The 26074-nt window shown below is 32.7% G+C and overlaps 1 protein-coding gene across 1 annotated transcript; it reads left to right on the top strand.

Moving 5' to 3' along the window:
* Positions 1 to 6767: 6767 nt before the first annotated feature.
* LOC126688249 (vacuolar protein sorting-associated protein 52 A) lies at positions 6768 to 25599 on the top strand. The gene is made up of 21 exons (XM_050382885.2): positions 6768 to 7039; positions 7134 to 7198; positions 7283 to 7359; positions 7479 to 7539; positions 8464 to 8559; positions 10428 to 10529; positions 11568 to 11651; positions 12812 to 12892; positions 13966 to 14109; positions 15795 to 15886; positions 16279 to 16360; positions 18750 to 18932; positions 20310 to 20425; positions 20519 to 20577; positions 20899 to 20999; positions 22488 to 22538; positions 22638 to 22817; positions 22911 to 23045; positions 23189 to 23263; positions 23786 to 23843; positions 24938 to 25599. The coding sequence occupies exons 2-21, from the start codon at positions 7145 to 7147 to the stop codon at positions 25240 to 25242; spliced, it is 2136 nt and encodes a 711-aa protein (XP_050238842.1). The 5' UTR covers positions 6768 to 7039; positions 7134 to 7144; the 3' UTR covers positions 25243 to 25599.
* Positions 25600 to 26074: the final 475 nt, after the last annotated feature.

Here is a 26074-nt window from a genome sequence, read left to right as displayed (position 1 = left end):
TTACCAATAGAATACCCATTTAGACCGCGAATTTTACAGAATGCACCAACAGAGATCCAACGAGTTTCATCACTACTAGTAGAGGGGGGGGGGGGTGGAATGTGGATTTAGTGAAAACAATAATTTCATAAGATGATTGTGATTCTGCACTATCTATTCCGGTTCAAAAATCTTTGCTGAAGATAAGTTGATATGACATTATTCTCGAAATGGAATTTTTTCGGTTAAATCATGATATCATTTGATTTACGACACATGTCTAGATATGGAGCTGCAAATCACTGGCAACATAGGGTCTAGAACAATTGACCCTCCAAATTGGAAATTTTTATGGATATTAAATTATCCTCCTAAACTTAAACATTTTTATGGAGATCATTATCAAATTGTCTTGCGGTTAATAAGAATTTACAGAGACGTATGTCAAATACTAATCCTATATGTGTTGTTTTACACAAGATGAGGAAATTATTGTCCATTTGCTTACACAATGTCCAACGGCTAAACAAGTACGTTTTATTTAATTTACTAATTCAATATTTAATTAATGAAGTGTGCTAATAACAGGGGCCGGGATGCCTTGGCATGTAACTCTCTTAAAATAGGTCTTTCATTTGAATGATGTTCATAACTTATTAACAGGTCAGATCTTCGGTTTCCAATTGAGAGAAGCTTTTCAAATTTATTCTCTGTTTTCTTATATGATTGAAGCTAATGATATGTATATGTGCATCTATTTCGGTAGGTTATGCAAATTCAAGTGGATGATACAACCTGTTAAGTATAATCTATTGTTTTCAATTCTCAATTGTATTTATTAAATTGAAAATTGTGTTATGCCACCGCAAAAAAATTGTTTATTGAAGTTTGCCGATTGTGATTGTAGTTTGTAGAGTAGGATGTATTGTTGAATTAGAATTTATGTTAGTTTTTTTAGTGCATATGTTTTATGGTGAGAAGTTCTATATGTTTTAGCTACTGAATTTTCTCGTTGATATTATGTCTCTACTTCTTTACTTGTCAGATCTTTAGTTTCCAATTAAGAGAAATTTCTCATATTTTTCTCTTCTTTCTTATATGATTGAAGCTAATGATGTGTATATGTGCATCTATTCCGATAGAAATTATGTTAGTTTTTTTAAATAATAATGCATTTTTTCTTGGTGAGAAAGTTCTATATGTTATAGCATTGATTAGGAATCAGATTAAAATAATAATAAAAGAGTGATGATAATAATAAAGAAAGAGTGAGATGAAATAATAATTTCATAAAAAATAAGATAGCAATTCAAAATATTAGTGGCTGGTAAAAAAGGACAGCCATCTATTTGATTTCGTAAGTTCACATCAATTTAAATGAAGAAAAGTTTTGTATCAAACTTTTAATTTTAGAATTCTAAATTATTTGATAATATGCCACGTAATTATGCTAAAATATACGCAATTCTGCAAATTTAAATAAAACCTGAAATGTATCATCCATTTTTAACAATATTCAATTGTATTTCTTAAGTTAGAATTTTATTAAGACACCAAAAGATTGATGAAAAATTCACATATAATGCTAAAATATAAAAGTTTATGTAAAATTTAAATTTTTTTGTGCTAGCTAAAAGAGTAGCTGTTTATAAGTTTTGATATTAATACAGTGTTGTACCAATTCTTAAATAAAGTTTATTACCAAGTGTTGTTACCTTATATGATTTACTTAATTTGCACTACATATGAACATTAATAAATTCTTAAACTCTTACCATAACTTATTTCATGATAAGAACAGTATGCAAATAAGCATTCAAGTGAAGACAGCAAACCTTGGCTTTTTTAAGAGAATTTTATATCATATATGCCTGCTTAACTACAATTATAAAACCTACGAAATTGGTAAGAGTTGATGTTTACATCAATGCTTTAATGTTATAGAAAACTATAATTCTTTATATGTACTTAAATAGCTATATTGATATATTGTTTATATTCATTATTCTCTTTAACGTTTTATTGCTTGCTTTATTGATATTAGGTATGGTTTGAATCATTTTTTGGACTGCGGTCGAATTTGTTTCCTCATAAAGCTTTAATAGAATGGTGGAATGCTTTGATGAATAATTTAATCATATAGGAAGACCTAAAGAAGACTATGCTTTATATCCGTAATATGGCGTTTATGGAAAGCACGTAACGACCTGGTATTTCAACATATCCAATGAACATCGTCGTTAATAATCACAAAACCAAATGCAGAGCAATGGGAGTTTATTATGGCAACCCAAACAAGTTCTACAAACAATAACAGGCAAAGTATCACAACAAGTATATATGTCAACACTTTGGTATGGATGCCACCACCAACAGGGTTTTACAAGGTTAATTTTGATAGTGCTTTAGATTTACGTTCTCGAATAAGAGCAATTGACTTTATGGTCTGTGATAGTACATGTAAATTCATCTTGGCCGAGGTTCAGCATTTTCCAGGTGTAGTAGATCCGTCTGTGGTAGAAGCGATTAGGGGTGAGCACGGTTCGGGAGAATCCAGAGATTGACAAATCTCTATAACCAAACCAAAAATCAGAGATATCAAAAATTGGACCTCTGGATCCGTACCAATAATCGGTTTGCTTCGGTTCAGAGATTTTATTTTTCGGTACGGGGATTCAGTCCTAATGGTTCGGTATAGATATCACTAGAACCACATATATTGTTTTATTTAAAATATGATTTCTACTATATTATAATATATTATTTGACTTTTAAAATTAATTAGCTACTCATTTATATTTTTTACTATCATAATTAAATAATTATCAATAAAATAAAAAAGCACAACATGTATATTATCGTTCGATTTAATATTAAATTTTGATTATTTGAAAAGGGTACTTTTATCTATTATTAAATCTAAAACTATATCATTTTTGTTAAAATTATGTAATTTTGTCAATGATAGAGAATAATATAAATTGTTCATATCAAATTTTAAAAAATACTTCTAATAATTATTAAATATTAGACAAATTCAGATAATTTTCATCGAAATATATAAGTAATTTTATTTTTATGTAAATTGATAATTTATATATAGGCAGAAGGTACAAAAACGCCCTCGAGTTTTTCTTAAAAGTACATATCAGCCCTTTTACTTTATCTGGGCACAATTAAGCCCCCGTGTTTTTAAAATTAAACAATTAAACCCTTATTATTTTAAAATCGAACAAATAAACCCTTTTAGTTTACTTTTGGAACACTTACCCCCTTAAATATTTGGTAAATATTTTAAATATTAAAATTATTTTTGAACTTTTTTCCTATATGATTATGAGAGACATGTCAACCATTAACGAGTGTTTCTAATGATGTTGGATGAAAGGGGTTATTTGTTCTATTTAAAAACAAAGAGGGCTTAAGTATACCCCAAAACAGTAAAAGGGCTGATTTGTACTTTTGTGAAAACTATGATGGTTTTTTGTTGTACCTTTTGCCTTATATATATATATATATATATATATATATATATATATATATATATATATATATATATATATATATAGACTAATATTTTTAATATATATTATTTAATTTTGTAAAAAAAATTTAATGTTTAGTAATTCAAAGTTAATACGAATATATTAAACAAATTAAATATATATATTATTTCGGTTCTTCGGGTATAAGTTTGGTACTTCAGTTTGGTTCTCGGTACGGTTATTTATAAAAAATCCAGAACCGTACCAATTAAATTTTCGGTACGGTTTGGTTCGGGGAAAGTCAATGGTCAACGAATATTTTTCGATCCTGGATATTTTTGGTCTGGTTTTCGGTTCGGTTTTGGACATATGTAGGATCCGTGCACACCTCTAGAAACGATGAGACTACGAAGATCAATGTAGGAATTGCTGCTCGTCACCTAATTTTTAAAGGTGATTGTCAGGTTCTAATCAATGCAGTTAATTCTTCTTCTACTGATGACAGAAATGTCGGAGTAATTCTAGTGGATATTCATGTACTAATTCCCCACTTTTTGGGAATTAGATTTCAGTTTATTAAACGAGATTGCAATTGGGTGGCCTATTTAGTGGCTAAAAAGGCCCTTTTAGATGACTGCATTTGTAGCAATCATCATTTACTTTTAGATTGGATTACACAATGTTGTTGAGTAGTCATTTACTTTTGTATCGAATTCTACTTCTACCAATGAAGATTAGCCTATGACAAACAAAAAGGAAAACAAGTAGGCGAGGTGTCAAATGGAGAGAAATTGAGTGTGGGAATTTGAAACGAAATTGTTCCTTCTTATATTCAAACATGGAACAAACTTAGTTTAAATTGTTCAGATTACTGTTTACTTGTCTTAAAGAGCTGAGGCCTGATGTTATAATGTGAAAGCAATCATACTATTTTGTATCTTTAAAATTTAAAACTACGTCACATGTGCCTTTAGGACTATAAAAAAAATGATCATTGAGAATTATCCCCTTAAAAAGTAAATTGGTGCTATATTTCCAAGAGTTTTCAAATGGCCATAAGATATACTCTCTCCGTCGCAATAGAATTGTCCACTTTGAAAATTTTTTTTGTCCCAAAACTATTTTCCACTTTCAAATAGTAACTAATTTTTACACTCAATCTTCCTACATTACCCCTATTTAAAATTCACTAATGAGTAAATTGAAAGTAAATTGCAACTGGACCTTATATTAAATAGGGGTATAACAAAAAAAATAAGATTTTTTTTTATAAAACCCATAAATAATAATTGCTTGTCTTAAACTGTGTGATAAAGGCAAAGTGGACAACTCTATTGGAACGGAGGGAGTAGTATTTAACTTGCTCATGGAGAATGACAGATTAATAAAGCACGATTTATCCAAATATTAAGTTGCATCTGGTAAATGAAAGAGAACAATAATGAAACAGATAAAAACAATAAAAGAAAAAAAGTTGAAATTTAAAAAAAAAACAAATTAGAGAGTCTATTGAATGTATATTAAAATTTCACTTTTTATTATTAAAGATGCTCTGTATTTATTTAAAGATGCTCTTTAAAATAAGGGTTAATGTCACAAAAAATCACGAACTTTACACGTTTTCTCATTTTAATCACGCAGTTTAAATTTTCTCATTTTCATGCACGAACTACCACTTTTTCTCAAATTCATGCACGGTGCTGAGCTGGCACTCATTCATTGATGTAAAATGATCTCCACCTCATCGAATTACGCCTATGAAGCCGTGACATCTCAATACCGTGCATGCATTTGAGAAAAAGTGGTAGTTCGTGCATGAAAATGAGAAAATTTAAACTGCGTGATTAAAATGAGAAAATGTGTAAAATTCGTGAATTTTTATAACATTAGCCCTTAAAATAAAGAGTATCATTGGAGAACCCTTACATGGAACACACAATCCAGTTAAATGTTTAATTTTTTTTTCAATTGTTTTTCATTTTTCAAATTGATACTTACCAATTTTCATATTTTAATTTAGTTTTATAATTTTAAAGAAATTAATTACATACAAAATTACCAAATTTCAAAGATATATGACTTTTAAAATGTGTCAACGATTGATTTCAATTAATAAACTCGCTAAAGAACCAAAATATGTTATTGTTACAACTACGGGGGATGTTCAGTACCAATTCTTATAGTAGTGTTCGGAGAGTTGATAAGCTAATTCTGATCGGAAAGACCTGTTAAGTAAGTTTCACAAATATGGAGATCCCGTTTGAGTTTGCTCCTCTTTTTTGCTCTTCTTGCTTTTTGGACTATCTTTCAAATGTACAATTGCTGGAGGTAGAAAGATAACGGGAAAGGAACGAAGGAAAGAATCGACGAGGAGATCGAATCGTGAATGTTAAACGCGTGATGAGAATTCGAAAGTAGAGATGTTAGAAATACACCACCTTTTGTTTCTTTTCAAAAATAATATCGGTAATTTTTAGTAGCATTTTTGTTGACGTGTCATGCCACGTGGCAGACCTATTCGATGTCCAAATCAGCAAATTTCACTGAAAAATATACTCATGATGAAATTAAAAAGAAATGTAAGATAGTGTTTGTAATTGACACGTTTTAAAGGTCATGTTATTTTTGAAACATGGTGCAAATGTCATACTTTTTTATATGTAACTGATGGAGTCAGCCTTCTGATCCGGTGGATTAACCTGCAAAACAGGGTATAAGCTAACCAGACGGTGGTTGTCCGATTAACTCTCCGATGCTTCATTCAATATTGAGCTTTGAGTATCGTTTTGAGTATATGAATGTAATTGCGTGTTTAGGCATACCTCAAAGTTTTTATATAGTAGTTGAATGTATACCTTACAGACTTGGAATAGGAAAGTGAATCCTATTTATTAGGTTTGATCCTGATTAAGAGTGTGATTCCTTATTCAGACGAGAGTCTTATTTAGTAATATTTTTCTAAATAGTCTCGTCTTACTAAGTTGCAGCTTAACTTACCAAGTTGGAGTTTGTATCTATATGGGAAAGATTTTCGCGGATTTAGTTGTTTGGCCGAATCCCTAGGTCGACGCGCTTAGTTCGAGTCCTCAGGGGATTCAGTCTTGTATTTGTGAATTGAAGTATTATTCCAGTCAAGGCGAATCTCATGGACTCAGCTGTTGGTTTCGTCTGACTTAGCCTTATCGTCTGAGAATGTATCTCCTGCGACTCGGCTTCATAATTCAGATCCATCAATAATTAACTATTTTTAAAATTCAAATATAATATTAAATTTTAAATAAAAAATTAGGGATTTATTTGCATTTTATCCTTTTTGCATCTCCCTCTTCACTTGCCGTCGACACCAATTCCATTCCCAAATGGTTCTCATCTCTCGAATTCATCAACGCCAAGCTCATCTCACAATTGTCATTTTCAAATCGACTGAAAACACCTACTTCTCCATCTGACGCCGCTGATGTTCCTCCGGATCCGCTGCTGGTGCTGCTCTAGATCATCTCTGCCTCCACCGACGGTTACTCTTTTCCCCAGATTCTGTAACGATCCCGAAATTCTTCTCGCCTGCACCGTTAATTGTAATTTTTTCCTCACTGTTCAATTCAATTACTGCAGCTCTTACTTTTTTCATTTGTTTTTTTACTTTGTTAAGTCGATTGATTATTTATGCAGATTTTTAGAAAATGGAAACCCTGAAAACAATGCCGATAACAACAGAAAACAGCAACAGCAATAAGGTAATGTTGTTTGCATCTTTTGTTCATTCCGCGACGTTGAAATTTCAATCTTGAGTTTAATTGTTTGTTTATTTTACGCTGCAGGAACAAACTCAAACTTACAATGTATTTGATTTAGGAGCATTTGTTGGTGATTTAACTGTTGAAGAGGATGCCAATAGGTGTTATCATTTATTGTTTTCGTGATTTCTTTTTAATTTTCTTTGTTTCTAAGATTTACTTTGGAAATTAATGAGTTCTAATTGTTTAGTGTTAATGTTATGTTTTTATGGTATATTAGTGATGATGATGTTTCACTAGAGGGACTTGATCAAGAATTGGAAGAATGCAAAAATGATGATGTAAGTTGGTTACTTGTTATTTATCAAGCGCTATTTAGAAGAATATCATGTATGAAAAAATTATTCAATTCTAATTAAAATTTCTTAAGATATTTAGGCCAGTTTTCTTGCATGATTTCTTCTTTTTTGGAATGTCTTTTTATTATTTATAAGTTGAAGGAATTGAATTCTAGCAACCATGAACTTGCAAAACACGAGATTATTTAACTACATAAAATTGAATTGAATTGAATTGAGCTCTGGTTTTATAATTTCTAACTAAAAGGTTTATGAACTCAGCATATCCTAATTCATACTTTACCTCTTCTTCTCTTAGCAAGTATAAGTTTGAGCTTTCTATGTGTGATAATGTATTGCATATATCTAGTTTGCTTGAAGAGATTATATTCTCGTCCTCTTAATATAGTGAATCAGAACATTATGGATTTGCAGTAATTTTTGGCATGTTAGCATTATTTGCTAGACTTACTTTTTTCTTGTGCTTGAGTTCCTCGTTAATAATTATTATTCTGTTCAATGCTTTTGGAGTATCAAATTTTTATTTACGGGTGTGGAACACTATTCTCAATTTAACTATATTTCAAATTGAGATTTTGACACAATTTGTTAAAGAATCAGCGAATATTTCAACTGAGGAATAGAAATGTTATGTTATAGTGTACTTCAACAAAAGCTATATTTCTACCTTTTGATTGATGGCACTTCATAAATATACAGCTGTTCAGCTATACCTATTTTTGCTGTTATAGAAACTATTAGCACATAGATTTTGAATCTATGACATTAGATTCCAACTTTTTAGCTTAGTTAGCTTATTTTATTTTGGGCACAAGCATCTACTAAGTAGCCACTTTTTTTTAAATATCTTTCATGTATTTGTGTGAGATGTTGATTTGTATCTTTTCTATCCACCGTTGGATTTAGGTAGTTGCAAACATACTATCTAAAGGTACAGCCTTGAGGGATTATACTAAGGGGGTTGAGAACAACTTGCGGCAAGTTGAGTTAGACTCAATTCAGGTCTGTTTTTGTTTTCTTTTGCTTATTTATGGCTAATGCATATCCAGCTTGATTTTTTTTTTTGCATGTATATAACCTTTATCTTTACACAATTTATAGTTACGTAGATTTCATCTTACATGATATCTATATTTATCATGCAATCAAGCAGAAACGTTCACGTTTTCTTAAGGCTATTTATTTAGACTGTGGCACGCTTAAATAGTTTATTGGAGTAGGAATTTTATAGTGTGAACTTTAGTTGCTATTACCATTCATGCATGTAGAAGATAGTGCATATTAGCAGTTTATGATAATGATTGAGCAAAGTGGATACTCTGGGGGCTCCATCTCTAAAGGCTATTTAATTCTCTTTTCATTTAACCATGAAGGTTTTGGTTATATATGAGATTTCTGTAATTTATTCTTGCCTTGTGATTTATCAAAAGTGAAAAAGGAGATTAATGTTATATTGTTATGTAGTTTAGTTATTTATTTTGAAACGGAAAAACTCTAAACTTTCACTAGCATCCTGCCACATTGTAATTGATGTCTTTAATGGGTTTCAAACATATACTTTAGTTTCTAACAATATGTTTTTTTAGGCTAATATCCTTAAAAACTACCGACCTTTATTTTTTCTTCCAATAACACCCCGACCTTGTAATTTCGTCAATTGCACCCTATTTCGTATTTTTACGTTTCAATAGCACCCTAAAGTATTAAATTGAACTCTTTTCATTTGGATAAAGTTCAAAACAAATCCTTTATATTGTTCAAAAATTCTAAATGTCATATGATGTTTAAATTATACATAGAAACCATCTTCTCCATAACAAACAAAAAAATATAAATAAATCAAATAAAACGTCACCGCCTCCCTTCGGACCCGCCGCCGCTCTCCATTCGGACACCATTTTCTCTCCGTCACTGGTCTTCCACCGGAAACAAGCTGCGTGTCTTCCATGGAAGACGAGAAACTCGCCTTCCATGGAAGACCAGATCTGCTGGTCTTCCAGATCTGGTCTTCCATGGGGAAGACGAGCGTCTTCCCCAAGGAAGACAATGGGGAAGACGAGTTTGTCTTCCCCATGGAAGACTAGCAGATCTGCTGGTTTTCCATGGGGAAGACGAGCTTGTCTTCCCCAAGAAAGACCAGATCTGCTGGTCTTCCAAGACCAGCAGATCTGGTCTTCCATGGAAGACGAGCAACTCGTCTTCCATGGAAGACTAGCAGCTCGTCTCTGGTGGAAGACCGGAGACGGAGAGCGGCATGTGGTGGATTCTGTTTTAAATATTTATTTAATTTTGAATTAAATAATTAATTAAACATGTATTTAATTAATTCTTTTTATTTAGGGTTTATTTGAGAGTTTTTAAATTAAGGAACTTATTTGAATTTGTCCATGGAGAAAAAGGTATAAAATGATCCTTAAATTTGATTGTTTTATAAAATTAAATCCTTATAATAATAAAATTATCAATTTTTTTAATTTAGGGTGCTATTGAAACGTACAAATACGAAATAGGGTGCAATTGACGAAATTACAAGGTTGGGGTGTTATTGAAAAAAAAAGTAAAGGTCGGTAGTTTTTAAGGGTATTAGCCTTTTTTTAATATTAATCAAACATTTTTTTGAATATGGACATTTATTGTGTTATCTTGATGTATGTGCACCGGGTGAGCCCTCTGTCTTGATGCATGCAACACCTCGAGTCCTATGTTTGAATAGCTTATTAAATTGTTCAGAATATTTGGAGATTGATTCGTGCTATTTTAACTGTCTTAAAATATAATTTGTTTACTTTACTTTACCTATGTCATATTGCCATATGATATTTTCAGTTAATGTGATAGATAATCAGCATGATACCATGTCAACCATGCAGGATTACATAAAAGAGAGTGATAACTTAGTGTCTCTTCACGATCAAATTCGCGATTGTGACAGCATCTTGTCACAGATGGAAACCCTTCTCAGTGGATTTCAGGTATGATGGTTATTGGCAGGCATGTGTATGATTATCTAGTGTCCATTCTATTTTAGCTTTTGCAGCTTTTATTATTTTGTGGTTTCTTTCCGTTGTGCTTGTTTCTTTTTGTGCTTCCTCGTTTTTATTATTCAAAAACCATAGGTTTCATGCCTAAATTTTTTATGCTCAACCAGAATTCTAATAATCCTTTTGAAGTTACTATCTAAAATGAGGAATTGATTACTAAACAACCATACATGAAGAAAAATGCAATTACATACTGATGTTTCCGACTCCTGTCTGATCTCAGTATAGCTTTTGAACCCATAAGGGCACATATGAATTAGAAAGTTGATGACTGGATTGATCTAGCAGAATAGAAGACCTAAGTGCATTCTTAATACTAATTAATTTGATAATGATCGTCTTCCAGAGCGGGTATGAACTGTTATAGTAATTTATTTGTAATATGAACAAAATCCACAAATCTGCAACAGCACTGTGAGGGCACTTTTACATAATGTTGTTTTCTTTTTTGAATTTTATCAATTTCTTTGGCTCACACTGATTTTTTTTACCAAACGCTGTTGACTTATTTTAAACTTTGGTTCTTGAAAATCTTGTTTTCCTTTCATTATGATGCTGTCATCTTTGAGTAGCTTAGGCTCCATTTGTTTTCTGAAAATACTTATGGAAAATTATTCTCCCAGAAAGGTTTTGAAGGAAAATTAACTATTTTTTATTGTTTGATTGTCATATAAGAAAATGTATTTGAGAAATTTTTTAATTAAAAGAAAATAACTAAAAATAGAGTAAAAAATCAATGTCTCATATGGGGCCATGTCACTTATATCAAGGAGAAAAATTGAGGAAAATGACTTCATCATTTTCTATTCAATTGGTCTATTTTCATTTACTGAAAAATGTTTTTTTTCTTTTAGCTTCCCAATTCTGTGCAACAAATGGAGCCTTACTTTACTTGGTGGGGCTGTTCTTTCTTGCAATATAATCTTTTTTTGATTTTTATTATTAACTATTCTAGCAGTGGTGTTCTAGGCTGAGATTGGTTCTATTAGTTCGGACATTAAAATTCTTCAGGAGAAGTCTATGGATATGGGTTTGAAGCTGAAGAATCGCAAGGTATAATTTTATGGGAAAAAAGTTTTGCATTGCATTATTACTGCTTCTCTTAAAGTTGTTTTTTCTTGAGTTTGGAATACCACAAATTCTCATTATGTTGCCTTGTAGATCTGATTATGGTTGTTTCCTTGTGAATCCTCTATCGAATCAATAGTGTGTACAAATAAGATTTCATGCTGTGACAAGAATACATGGGTGTAACTTTGTGTTGAGGTTGGAAAAAGCTTTTCTCCAACAATTGTTTTTTTTATTTAACTTTTTGGATTTTCAAAATTGCTGTTCGAAAAAAAATACATGTTCATATTTTTTTCTAAAAAACAGGTTTAAAAAAGTAATTTACAATAAATGAAAAATTATTAATTATTTCAAAGTAATTCCAAAAGCAATCCCAAACTGAACTCCCAAATAGGTCCAATATATACTGTCCCCCGCCATTTTATGGTATGAGACACTTGCAGGATAGACACACGAATTATAGCTTTCTCTACCCTGCAAACCCACACACAGAGAAAAGCTATTGTTTCTAAAGAGCTGGGACTCCTTTATGATTAAAACATTTGGTTTATGGTTGGATTCAGGGGCCTAGTCTAGTCCCCACTGTCTCAGTAGGGTCAAATGACCCTACTGAAAAACCTTAAGGTTACATATTTTTCCCACTTTTTACATTTTTACCCTTTGAAATTGTAATTGTTTTCCTTTTTATTTATATTTTTCATTTTAGCATCATTGAATACAAGAGCTGGCTACCCAATGGTTAGGTTGGCATGTTTCAGTGAGAAATGGGTATATTTTGATTGGGAAACATGGGAGGAAGTCTGTGACTTGCTTGTAAACTGGTCATGACCATTGGGCATGTCACACAATGAACTATCTAAAACAACATGCTTCCCACATTTTTCTCATTATTTTCAACTACTGGTACTATCTTGAGATTTTTAGTCTGGAATCTACTTAGATTAAATTGCCATTATTTTTGGCTATTAAGCTCGGAGACTTTCAAAAATAAATTCTCTCTTGAGAACCGAAAGCTCACATTTACCAGATTTGAGCCCAAATTTCTGATGCTGCAATTTTCTTTATTTTCTTTTAATGAATTATCTAGTTTCATATAAATTCAAAATTTTATTTATGCTTTGATGTTCCATGCTTCGTTTTTATAGGTGGCTGAATCACAGTTGGCCAAATTTGTTGAAGACATCATAGTTCCTCCAAGAATGGTAGATGTGATTGTTGATGGAGAGGTACTTCTGATTCCTTTATATGCTTGACAAAATCATGATTGTTTCTTTCACAACGATGTTCTCTTCCAAGAAAAATGGATATTGTTTCAGTTGGTCACATGTGAAATAGTTCATCCTGGTCTTATGATACTCGATGTAACACATTTGGTAGAAGTTTGTGGGACAAAGTGATTCAAAAGCAGAAAATTTGGCATGAATAAGTTAGAATTGTTGCACTATTAAAATAATTTAGTGGCTTTTTTATTTTTTGAAAACTAAGATGCTTAAATTTGACTTTTCAAGGGTTTGATCAACTAATCATTACTTCGACTCGGTTCCATCCAGTATGGGTCTAATTCCTGAGGAGGAAGAGGAATAATTGGCTTACCTGTATGATGCATTTGCTTTCTGATAAATTTTAAAGAAAATTAAACATCAAGAACCAGGAATTCAGATTCATCAGTTGCACTTCTGATTCTGACCTTGTTTGTTTTCAATCCGTACAAACCGATATATATGTCCTGTTTTCATGCACGACTTTCAATTGCAAACAATTCTATCAGATGTGTTTTACATCATTTTAATGAATTCTACACCCTGTTTAGACATTCGCAAATTACTTTGATTCTTTGAATTTTATAAGCCTACCTAAAAATGTCAACTTTCTTGCCTGTTTTCAATTTTTTGTTCCTTTTCTGATGCAGCTCTGATTTCATTATATGTCTTTGGGTTGCCTCTCTCTATTTAGTAGTTAATAGAAAAGAAAAGGACATTGAAATAATTGGGCAACTTACCTTTTATTCAATTCCTTCTGCTATTATTCATTCCTCAGTTGAAATCCAATTGCCCAAATTAATATTGTTGTTGAAGCATTTAGAGAATAACAATGCTTTTGCTGTCGCATGTTTTTATTTGTCTTACATATGCTTTTCTTCCTGCCCCTTGCTGCATTTGCTAGGAACATATGTGATTGTATCCTTAAAGGTATATAGGGAATATGTTCTAGTTTGTTGTGTGGTTAGTCCAGTAAACATAGATTCTGTTCTTCTGTTTCTTGCATCTGCTAACATGGTTGCAGTGCAATTTGTATTCAGGTCAATGATGACTATCTGAGAACTCTCGAGACTCTTAGTAAGAAGCTGAAGTTCATTGAAGTGGATGCTTTAGTTAAAAACTCAAAAGCTCTGAAAGACGTGAATCCTGAGCTTGAAAAGCTTAGGCAGAAAGCTGTTTCAAAGGTAGTTTACTTATGGTCTGTAGCTGTTGATTAATTAGTCACATAAGTCTCTTAGTGGTCTACAAAATCCAAACCTTTATGACATTTTGCGACTCTAACCAAATATATTAATATGGGCAATATCAACCCAATCTGAAGGATTTGTTTTAATTCGACCTTAGTCAACAAAATTAGTCAAAATGAAAATGAGATATTCATAATTTATTATTCAATATTTTTAGCTCTTTTATTTCTTTTCCCCATTCTTTCCTCCACTCCATCTACAATATCACCATCTCACCACCACCTCTACTGCCAATCCTTATTTTTTTCTCTTTAGCTTCTATTACAACTCATGTAGACACTTCATCATGTTTTCTCTTTCAATGTCACATCAAATCCCTTATCATCTGTCACAAACTATAAGCGAAATAAGAAATAGATATATGGTTAACCCAAAAAAGTAACAATATGAGTTTCTTAAAAACAACGCTTATTATTAATTCTTTTGTAGCTTTACATTTTGTTCTCTTTAACTTGGTGGTCTTAGCGGCGATGATGGTAGTGATTGGTGCTTCCTTGCCGCAAAACAGTAATCTAAGGTACAAGCTCGACGGCAATGGCGAATCTCAGATACGAGCTTGGCTTCAGTGGCTAGATCTTTAAATGCCATTAGAATGGTTGACTTAGAAATTAGAACATACATTTTCTGTGGATCGAGAAAGGAAAATGGTAGTGAAATTGGGGATCTAAAGATGAAATTGTTGTCCCGCAAATTAAATATTATGCTTTATGCGAGAGGATGATAAAACAAAGGAGATTTAGCTTGTCAAGCTTGTGAGATAAAGTATCCAAAAGGGGAAAAAATGGACACAGATTGTGATGTTGAAGCTTTGTTTTGGATTCTCTATGGTGGTGGTGGTGGTGGTTGGGTTGTTAGTGATGCTGGTGGTACATGATAGTATACATGTAGATGAGGATGGAAGGAAAAAGAAAGGAAAAAATGAAAATGTGAGTGAAAGGAAAGCGTAGAAGAGGAGAGAAGGGAAAAGTAATATTTTATTTCAATTTTTGACTATTTTTGTTGACCGGAATAGAATTGCAATTAATCTTTCAAATTGGGTTAAAATTGATAGAATTAAAAGTTTTGGTTATAATTAATGTCAACAAGGTTTGAATTGTTTTGACCATTAAGCATATATGTTTTCATGGTGCAATGAACAGATAGTGAAATCCTTAAAACTGTCTCTGCCTCAATTATGCTTGCTCTGATTAAAACATTGATATTTTCTTCTGGATGTCAATTTATTTATTAGTTAAGTACATATAGCTGTTCAAAAGTTAGCATGCAATCAGAGAAATAACATTGTGCTGTTGTTACATTTCTTAGAATCATTATTGTCTTTTACTCGATAAATTCACTTAATGACAGAAAATATACATTTTTACTAAATCCTTACATATATTGTTGAATTATATAAAGTGCTTTTATCTTGAAAATTACTTTCTTTGCTAAAAAAAGAAATAGCTTGTATTGCTTCGGAAATTCGAACATGCGTCTGATTTGTTGCGTGCTTTCTTGGTTGGATCTAAGTTTATTGTCTGAACTTTGAAGATGTGTGAATCAGTGACATGTTCTTCATTTCTGAATGCAATTTTTCCTCAAAGGCTTTCTTCTGATGTCCATGTACCTACACCTTGTGGCAGGTTTTTGAGTTCATTGTTCAGAAGCTACATGCATTAAGAAAACCCAAAACCAATATTCAGATCCTTCAGCAGAGTGTTCTTTTGAAGTACAAGTAAGTTGTCGTAATAATTCTATGCTTTCTTGTGGCAGTGGTTTTTTTTTAATCATCCTGATTTTCTAAATGTAGCATTTCTGAAGATGAGTCAAAGCATTTAGTAGATTTCTGCTGCCTATAATTATATATCTTTATTAGTTAAATTTTTGGCCTTTTGGTGATTTACTTGTTTGCCATAAATTTATCAGAATCTGCAACCTGTCTTTTGTTTGCATGCGTGTAGGCACTCTCACTCCTGTTTTTGCAATTGATTTGCCAAAAGGTTTACTGAATTGAATAAGTAGTTTATTTATTTCTAGATGTTACATGTTTTAGTCTTACATATATGCACAATGCAAATCTTTCAATTGTGTTCGTACAGCTTACTTGATGGTCGACTGGAATTTTAGGTATGTGATTTCATTCCTCAAGGAACATGGAAAGGAGATATATACTGAGGTTCGCGCAGCATACGTTGACACGATGAATAAGGTGCGTGCCTTATAATTTAATGTGTACCTTCAATTAATATCAATTGCCATTTTCCGAAATAAAGAAATGGCTAGAACTGAATTGGGAAAGTACGGAATACATGTTGTTAAGTATTATATTATCCTTATTTGTCTGAGGATGCACTCTTCATCAATTGGAATAATTTAATTTAGATCCATCCATCATGTCATATAAGTCAGATGCGTAGCTAATTTATTGCTAAAAAATGGCAACAAAATGGAAGTACAAATCCTACTTCAAGCTTCAACTGTGATAAGCTTTGAAAAGGTGATCTTATAGAACCAAACTCTGCAACAAAATAATTCTATTAATTTTTGTATATCTGACAATAGATAAAAACTAGCTGCTTGCTTATGGTTTCATCCATCATTTATGTTTGGTAAGAAGCTTGGATCTTGTTTCATTGTTATTGAATGAAAAAGCTACTTATGTGCCTTCATTTATGATTACTTTTATTAAAAAGTAGAGCAAATCAATTGATAGTAGGATACTCTTCTTTTTTAATTATTAACTTCTGACTATACGACTATACTTACATTTCTTTAATATTTATGCTCGTCTTAACTAAGCTTTATACCAAAGTAGATTCAATTGTATGGATTCCTTCCCTCTTTACTGTCTAGTTTTAGACTATAACTTTAGAAAGACTTGAGGATATTAATCCTTTCTGACTATTTTCATCTACATCATCCTTGGTCATCCTCTCCTTTTTTTTTATCTTCACAACTTCAAAAGTCTGCACTTTGGTACTTTTGCTACTTTATGATTGCTAGTTTTTGATGCACATGTTCGAACCATCTTAATTTCCATTTTTTAACTTCATCTCTTTGTATGATCGAGCAGTGTGATTGGAAGTTTATTCCCTTTTGTTTTTGTACTCAAAGAAGACTCAATTTAATTGCCGACCCTTGGTTTGTCAGATTGCAAAGCATATACTACATTTTAGTGTTTATTCCCAAAACACTTAAAATGATGATAACTAAATATAAGTTGATTGCATCATATTTCTCTTGCAAGCTAAATGCCTTTCAAATAAGATTTGTAATAAGAGTGGAATAGCTGGGATGAACCTATAATGTTCTTAAACCTTCCAATGGGATGCACATGACATCATATCTTGTTGAATTGCTGTTTGTCAATTCTTCTATGACCTGAAAAAATGGGTACAGGCTCACGGATGATTCTCGGTCTACTGCATTTCTAATAGAATTGAATTGCCTGCAGGCTGCACACATAAATCCTTCAAGATTTCTACTTATCTGATACACAACTTTTTATCTACCTTTTTGCAACCCGCTATATCACATCTGTTGAGATTACTTACTCTCCATAGTTCTAGAACCAACTTTTATTTAAATCTTAACACTGTATCAACATTCTTGTGAAAAATATTTCATTTACAGTCGATCTTTCTAGCATAAAAACAAATACTTTGCTAGAACTGTCATACATGTTGAATTTCATGTTACTTCTTCCAAAATTTTATTGCAATTATGGAGTTCTACTTTTTCATTGCTTAAGCAACTTTGAATATAACCCAAATGGCCTTAATGTATGGACAAGATGCTTCTTCTCCATTATTTGGACGTTTGATTTAATGTCTCATCAATGAATCTGCTACCCATATCGGTCTTATATTGCCAAGACATTTCCTGACTTCAGTAGGCATTCCATTAGATTCATAGCTTGCTGATCTTCATCTGTCCTACAGCTTTTTTAGTTCTGATGTCCTTCTCAGCCTTCCATTGTAATTTTCCCTTTTTCTGTTATGCTTCCTAGGTGGCTATCAGAAAATGATATATGAAAGTAGCTCCACCTGTCTTTTTGTTCTTTTTTCTTTTTAGTGAAACTATACTGCTCATCATCATTGTCCATGCACCTAAACCGATTTGGTTTTAGCTTTTTTTTTCCTATTACCCATTCGTTACAATTTCTGTCTTCCATCCGCCAAATTTTTTCATAAGTGTTCTTTAGGGACATTTTCTCTAGCTTCACTTACTGCTTTTTGTGCTTCCTTCTTTAGCTATGCTTTTGTTGTGGAAGATATGCCTAACCTGGCATGGAACATTTTGTATTACTCAAATTAATCATTTTGACTGAAAAATTATTATAATGTTTCAGATGTGCTTGGTAAATTTCTTGCAATTGTATTTTCATTAGAGGAAAAGCTTCTGCTGCATTGTGCATTTTATTTTTTAATCTAATTCTTGTTAGATCTGATTTTGTTTTGTTTGGTTCTGTGCATAGTGCATAGGACGCAGATCATACTGTAGCAGCTAAATTTGGCATTTTTAGGATTATGATAAACTAATAATCGATATCCTTGTTTCGGAAACTAGATTTTGAAGGTGCATTTTGCTTTTTGCAGGTGTTTAGTGCACACTTTCGTGCGTATATTCAAGCTTTGGAGAAATTACAATTAGATATTGCAACTTCTAGTGATTTGATTGGTGTGGATACTAGAAGCAGTGGTCTTTTTTCAAGAGTCAGAGAATCCCTGAAGAATCGATCAGCCGTCTTTGCTTTGGGGGAGAGGATTAATATTTTGAAGGTTTTGTCTTTTCTCATTTTCGTATGATAAATGAAATGTTCTGTTATTTGTTCGTTCATGAATGAAAATGTTTATAATGCCATCATCATTGTTCATTGATTTTTTTGTCCCTGCTTCTATAGCTTTTCTTATTTCTGAAGGTTTTTGCATTTCTTTTAACGCCTCATTCATATTTATTTCCCTGATATGTTTTCATACTAGTGGTTTATGCTTATGTGTCTGCGTGTATCTGATCATTCAATCCTGTATTCTTTTTCTTAGTCATTCTGATCCTGTTTATGCTGGAGTAACTTTCGTGAGGACTAGACAATGCTTATTCTGTTTGCTGTTTGGTTGGGTAATATATGTGGGTTTTACTTTTTTGAATACTGGTATACTTAGTTAATATTTTATTGAAGAGTTGCTTTAGAGTATGTTGTATATTGAAGGGGGTAGACAGTTGATTGATAGGTTTAAGACCGATAAGATTTCTCTCTTAGTTTTTTTTGGATGGCTCTCAATGATTCACATGCTGTTTGTGGTGGGTTGTTAGGAAGATGGGAATGGATGGCTAATTAGACTGGAACAATTTTAGCTTGTTCTTTCTAATTCAGCTTTACATGGAATTTGGAAGCTGTGAGATGGAGTTTATGTTATCAAATTACTTCTTCTGTTCTGTCTGCTGTGAGGAAATAGTCAAGCTCCGAGTAGTCATTTTAGATAAAGGCAAGCTGTTCTGCTTTTTGTGACCAGAAGGTGTTTCGTTGATTTTTCCTTCAATAAAATGTTTATTTTGGAAATGTCTTGCTGTGTTACGGAAATGGGGAGATATTGGTTTACTCTTGATGATTAGAGTACTAATGTTTCAGTGTCCTCTTTATAATGCCTCTCATGAAATGTCCGAGAGGTTTTGATTTGGTGTTAGCTATTTGCTGCAGGCAGTAGTTTTATGGAAGGAAATCTGAGATAAAATTACTTTCAAGGGTAGAGAGACAGAGGGAGAGAGAGTTTTCTAGACTTGCTCATTTGACTTGTTCACTATTGCCATGGTTATTCTTTTTTAACTTTCATCTCTTTAACATCAAGCAGCTCTTAATATTTTCTGGATTATACAGCAAGTAAAAAATTGCAGACCATCATAGCCTATAGGACACACTTAATTGACCTTAGTTTCCAAATACATATGACCAAAGAATTTGATAAACTAATGTTATCTACTTGGTAGTACAATTCTATTTCCTGGGCTTAGTTATTTCCATTGTTTATGATATGCTACTGCTATGTTTTGATGAAAAGCATATTTATAGATGCAGAAGTTTAATTTTTCTTTTCCTGATAAAATACTTTTGTTCAAAGAGGAAAAGTTGGATTGATATTTCAAATTATAATTGGTCTCAGGAAATCGATCAGCCAGCATTGATTCCTCATATAGCTGAAGCCAGCTCCCAAAAATATCCGCATGAGGTCCTCTTTCGGAGTTTGCATAAGTTGCTAATGGATACCGCCACTTCTGAGTATGCTAGAGATGCTCTTTTCCTTGATGTTTTTGCTAGATAGCTGTCAATGTAAATCCACTTATATGCAGATTGCCTTCTATCATTCTGCAGGTATCTTTTCTGTCATGATTTCTTTGTGGAGGAATCTATTTTTTATGAAATTTTTTCAGGTAATTATGAAGTTTCTTTCTTTCAAAGATTGCATGATTACTTCTTGCTCAAATGCTGACAAGAATTTTATAAGTATTTTTAGCTACTTGTACTATGCGTTTGCTCTATTGTGAACGATAAGTGCGAAGTGGAAATTTCAAATAGTGGACTGATGCTTGGTGGAAATTGTATTGGTCTTCGGACAAGAAAGAAGTTTTATGCTTATGTGTGTACCAAGCGCATGGGCGCACACGTGCACATGTCCCACGTATAATGTCATGTTTATTTGTATATTATTGTTGCTGATATGGAGGTGCTAATGCTTTCTGTGATGTTTTCAGGTCCTCTTGCTGTTGTTGATGAGCACTTAAATACAATATTGCCTAATTGCTATGATGCTATAGGCCTCATGCTGATGATTCGCATCACACACCAACACCAGGTTATTTTCTTTTAATGATTTTCCTGGTCATGTGACACCGTCAAAATGTTGTTTGTTGTGTCATGTCTTTTATAGTACATGTAATTTCTAGACAATTTTATCACAGGCCATGTATTATTATCTAATCTTAACTCATTGTGACCAACGTGGTGAGAGAGCGTGAGTCGATCTGTATGTCTATGAAGAATATTTGATAATATGGGCCGCAAAATTTGGTATAATGATGGTTTGATGCTGCTGGTGGACGGATCAACGCACCCTTTAATGCGAACAATTAGATTCAACTGAGCTTGTTTGTTATGCTGTTATGACTCTACTGGCCTCGCGCCTGTGGCTCCATGTCCATATCTTTCCCAATTTTGAGCTTTGAAAGCTCTACGCTGTTGGGGACTCTGCACAGATCTCACCTTCTTGATTATTAGCTATATTTGAGCCTTTGCAGTACTTTGGGAACACGTACTGCATAAAGGATTTGAGCTTGTGGGCTATGATGAGAACCCAACAAAAGGAATGGATCATACTGCCTATAGTATTCTAGAAATTAAGGAATTTATTTTAATAGCATGTAGTAGGAAATGCTCGAGTGAAAAAAAAAGCTTCCATCTTTGGGGATAAAAATTTGCTAATAACGGTGCTCATTAATTATATTCTACAAGGGACATCATGCCCATTCTTTTGTCCATGCCATCACTGAAGCTGATTGGTTCAGTGCTCTGAGGGTTGTATTAATCAGGCGACTTGGTTAAAAGTCAATTCATTGGGTGATCGATAATGGGCACTGGGCACACCTTGGTGATGCAGAGTAGGAGCGTATGTTCCAGGCTAAGCTAGGATATAATTAGCCTTGGAGAGCTAACAAAATTTCTCAAATAAAAGCTTTATAAGTTCAGGGTTTGAGGGGAAGAAATTATTGATATTTACAATGTCTTCTATTTATATAAGAAAGAATTACTAAATAATTGATACTTTGTCATTCACTAGGCAAATACTGATTTTGCAATACATATAATCACATGTACGATACTTTGCTTCAATAATAATGCCTATTCTAGAGGGTGAGCCTTGCGCAGCGATAAAACTGCTTTTTTCAGTTATCTATTGATCACTGTTTTAAGGTGTGGAGATATCCCTTTGCCAAATAGAGGGTAAAGCTGCATACAAAATGCCTCTAATCTAGAGAACCTCCTTTCCCCTTTCAATTGATCAACAAGTTGATTCTTTATTTCTCTATTTATCTTTTCATGATTTGGGATGTTTGGTTCACTGAGTTATTTGCCAATCTGTTTGACGTATACCTTACCTCACACGATGTTTTGATTTCCAAGTGATTAGGCTGCTTTGTTTGCTCTATTATTCCTGATTTATCTATAGAAGAATACTATTCCATAACCTTTTTCTGTGTTTGAATTTCTTCATGCAATTTCAACTTTGCTGCTATTATTTTTGGAACATAATTGACCGTTTGCTCATTTTATATTCCTTTTCCAGCTTATCATGTCAAGACGCAGAATTCCATGCCTGGACTCGTATTTGGACAAGGTCTGTTTCTCTTATAAAGTTCATGAGTCATGACTGCAGTAAAATTCTTTTCTTCTTGAATGGCTATACCTAATTCAAATTTCTTGTTGAATTACACAGGTCAATATTTCCCTGTGGCCGCGTTTTAAGATGGTATTTGACTTGCATCTTAGTAGTCTGCGGAATGCAAATGTGAAGACATTGTGGGAAGATGATGTTCATCCACATTACGTCATGAGGCGTTATGCTGAATTTACAGCTTCTCTTATTCACCTGAATGTTGAATATGGAGACGGACAGGTTGAAACCCTTGGAATTTACAAGATTCTTTTTCTTCTTCTCTAAACCTCTGTGATAGATCTTTTGTATTTATTGGTCCCTTTGTATATGCAGCTTGAATTGAATTTGGAACGGCTGAGAATGGCTGTGGATGACTTGCTCATCAAACTTGCCAAGACATTCACAAAGCCAAAACTTCAGATTGTGTTCCTAATCAACAATTATGATATGACAATCTCTGTTCTCAAGGTTAGTACCAATTAATTTCTTCTATTAGGATTATATAGTTCCACCATCTATAGGCTGTTTTTTAAATTTGCCTCGGGGAAGTAATTTTTTCTTGGGTTTGTATGCTTTTCAATTTTATGCCACATGTGTCATTTGAATTTCAGGAAGCTGGTCCAGAAGGTGGAAAAATTCAATTGCACTTTGAGGAATTGCTGAAGAGCAATACATCTTTATTTGTGGTATGCCTTCTGAATAGAACTGCACTGGCGATGTTTAATTCAAAACTTTTAGTTGGCGTTTCAATGTGCAAGTTTGATTTTGTTTATTTCATGTAAATAAGCATAAAAGGAAGATAAGGGTCTAAGATAACTGCTTCCAGTAGAAAATAAGATTTTTCACCTGATAATGACATTTTATAACTTTTTATGGGGCTGAAAAGGGGTAAATTGGTCTCCAAAATTCAGATTTAGAAAACTATTATATACATGTCAGAGAGAAACGATGGTGACAAGTATTATTTTCTTGTCGCCGTAGTGAACAATTAGCAACAGGAGGAAAACAAGTATCACGAATCCTCATATTCATAATGATAAAATGTTGCAAATGAAATTCTGGAAAGATTTTGATTCAAGCTTACCTTGGAGTTGGATCTGAGAAAGCCCATTGCTTTACTCGATTACTGCTGAAGATTTAGAGATCAGTTATAGGCTTCCATGCCTAGATCTCATTTCTAGGTTTTACTAATTACCCTCTATATGCAGGAGGAGCTGCTGTTAGAGCATTTCAGCGACCTCATCAAGTTTGTGAAGACCCGAGCCTGTAAGTATATGTTTCAATAACTATTCGTTCTTGGTTTAGATGTACTCATGATCACTGCACTTTCATTTATATTTAAGCTATCAATCTTTTATCACCCAAGCTTTTACTTTCATTGCATTGCGAAGTGGCTCGTTGGAATCTGGAAATTGAAGTGCTGTTATGGCTTTTAGAAGAAACCATATTTTTAATTTCAAAATTAACGTTGTTGTATCATAGAAATTAGCTGAGCAATTTTTTAAGCTAAAGAAACCTTCAGAATTGCGCGATCACTAGACAACAATATTTTTTTTGGATAGGCTAGGGAATCAATGAAACATAGGCTTTTTTCTTGAATCCTTTATCAGCATTTTAGTCGCTGGGTTCTACTGAATTTGAATGATTCTTTAGGGCTACAAAATTAGAATTGAGCTGTTAAATTGTCAGAGTTTGAAGCGTTTTTACATAGAATTTTCCATGTTCATGAATCTAGTCAAACAAAGAAATCTACAAGTTCTTTTTTGCCTTGGGTATGTAAATTCTTTTTTCACCCTGGGTAATTAGGTCATTATTTTACAATTTTAATCAAAATACTTTATTTTGGTAAGTTTAGCCCAATTTTAAAGGTTTACAGTAATTTAGTTCAATTTTGACTAATTTTAGCCCAATTTCAAAAGAAGTTCAATTAATATATGACATGCTGCATTAATAAATTGAGCTTTAGAAGTTATGTGTAAAGCTACAAAATAAAAGTAAAAAATGAAAAAGATATATAATTATTATTGAAATCATATAAACACTTGTGATATTGAACAATGAATGAAATGGAAGAATTAATGTCTGTAAATTTTAAAGTTGGACGAAAATGACGGAAATTAAAAAAATTGGTTCATTTATAAGGAGCCAAATTTTATAAAGATTTGTTGGACCATTAATGTGTTAGATTAAATTGAACTATCCCGAATTATAAAACTCACATTTTTCCATGGTCCTATTAAACTAGCTATCTCATCCGGAAAATCAAAGTTCTTTTACTCTAATGACTAATCTTGAGATGCACTAAAAAAGTTTTAATTTTTATAAAGAGAAGCTGAATTTTTTTTGCATCTTGTGATCAGCTGAGGACCCAGGTTCGAGTTCTGAGAAACCCGTAACAGTTGCGGAGGTGGAGACAATTGTAAAAGATTTCGGTAGCAGATGGAAAGCTGCGATAGAGCTGATGCATAAAGACGTGATCACTTCTTTCAGCAACTTCTTATGTGGTATGGAAATCTTGAGGGCTGCATTGACGCAGCTGCTGCTCTATTATACGCGGCTCTCAGATTGCATAAAAAGGATAGTTGGTGGGTCTGCACTGAACAAGGATCTCGTGTCGATTTCTTCAATCATGTACGAAATCAAGAAATATTCCAGGACTTTCTAGGACAAATATGTTCTGCTGTCTCTTGATGAGTTCATTTCAAAGACCCAGCCGGGACTGCCCAATCTTTGTCATATGTAGGACCAGAAAAAGCATTTCTACTTTTTAATGTTGTGTCGCTATTGGCATTTTTCCAGTATTCTTTTGCCTGCATGTGTGTCGTTTGCCATTAGACTACGAAATATGCATGGTGGGTTTTGAATTTTTTGTGAGGCAGCTATAAATTTCGAGAAAGTTGCAATTTTTAGAGATTTTTAAGTGTAGGGTGCGAACCTAGGGATTCTATTAATTTCTTTGTTGCATGTATCACCTGTGTTCTCAGGCATTTGATGTGCGTGAAACTTATTATTATTGTGCTTAGGCTGGTTTGAAAGTGTTTGAAACTAACAAATTAAAATATGTTTGCCAAAAATATTCACGACATTTAGTATCTTATCACTAGCTTCTCTTGCTTACTAGGTATGAGCGGTTTTTTGCGGAATTGGCAGTAACTTTTGGAAAAATTATTGGTCAAAATATCTTTTAATATCAAAAATCATAATTATTTTTGAAATGGAAGTTGGAATAAATATCTGTGCCAAATTGAACCCGACTATTTTATTCGTTTGGTTGAATATTTTTCAATGAAGATTCATTTTGCACCCTAAATTTAATATGAAAGATCAATTAATTTCAAGTTCATGATTTTGAGAAAAAATATCTTAAACTTGACATTTTGACTTGTTTTACCTTTGGTTTAGGGAGGGGGAGTAAGTGGGTACTTTTCAAATTTTTGATCTCAATTAAGTCTTCAATGTTTCAAAATTAGACCATCCAAATAGAGGTGGCCACAGTT

This window comes from Mercurialis annua, linkage group LG1-X, assembly GCF_937616625.2.
Source record: "Mercurialis annua linkage group LG1-X, ddMerAnnu1.2, whole genome shotgun sequence".
Classification (NCBI taxonomy): Eukaryota; Viridiplantae; Streptophyta; class Magnoliopsida; order Malpighiales; family Euphorbiaceae; genus Mercurialis; species Mercurialis annua.
This window is presented reverse-complemented; position numbering and strand designations above follow the sequence as displayed.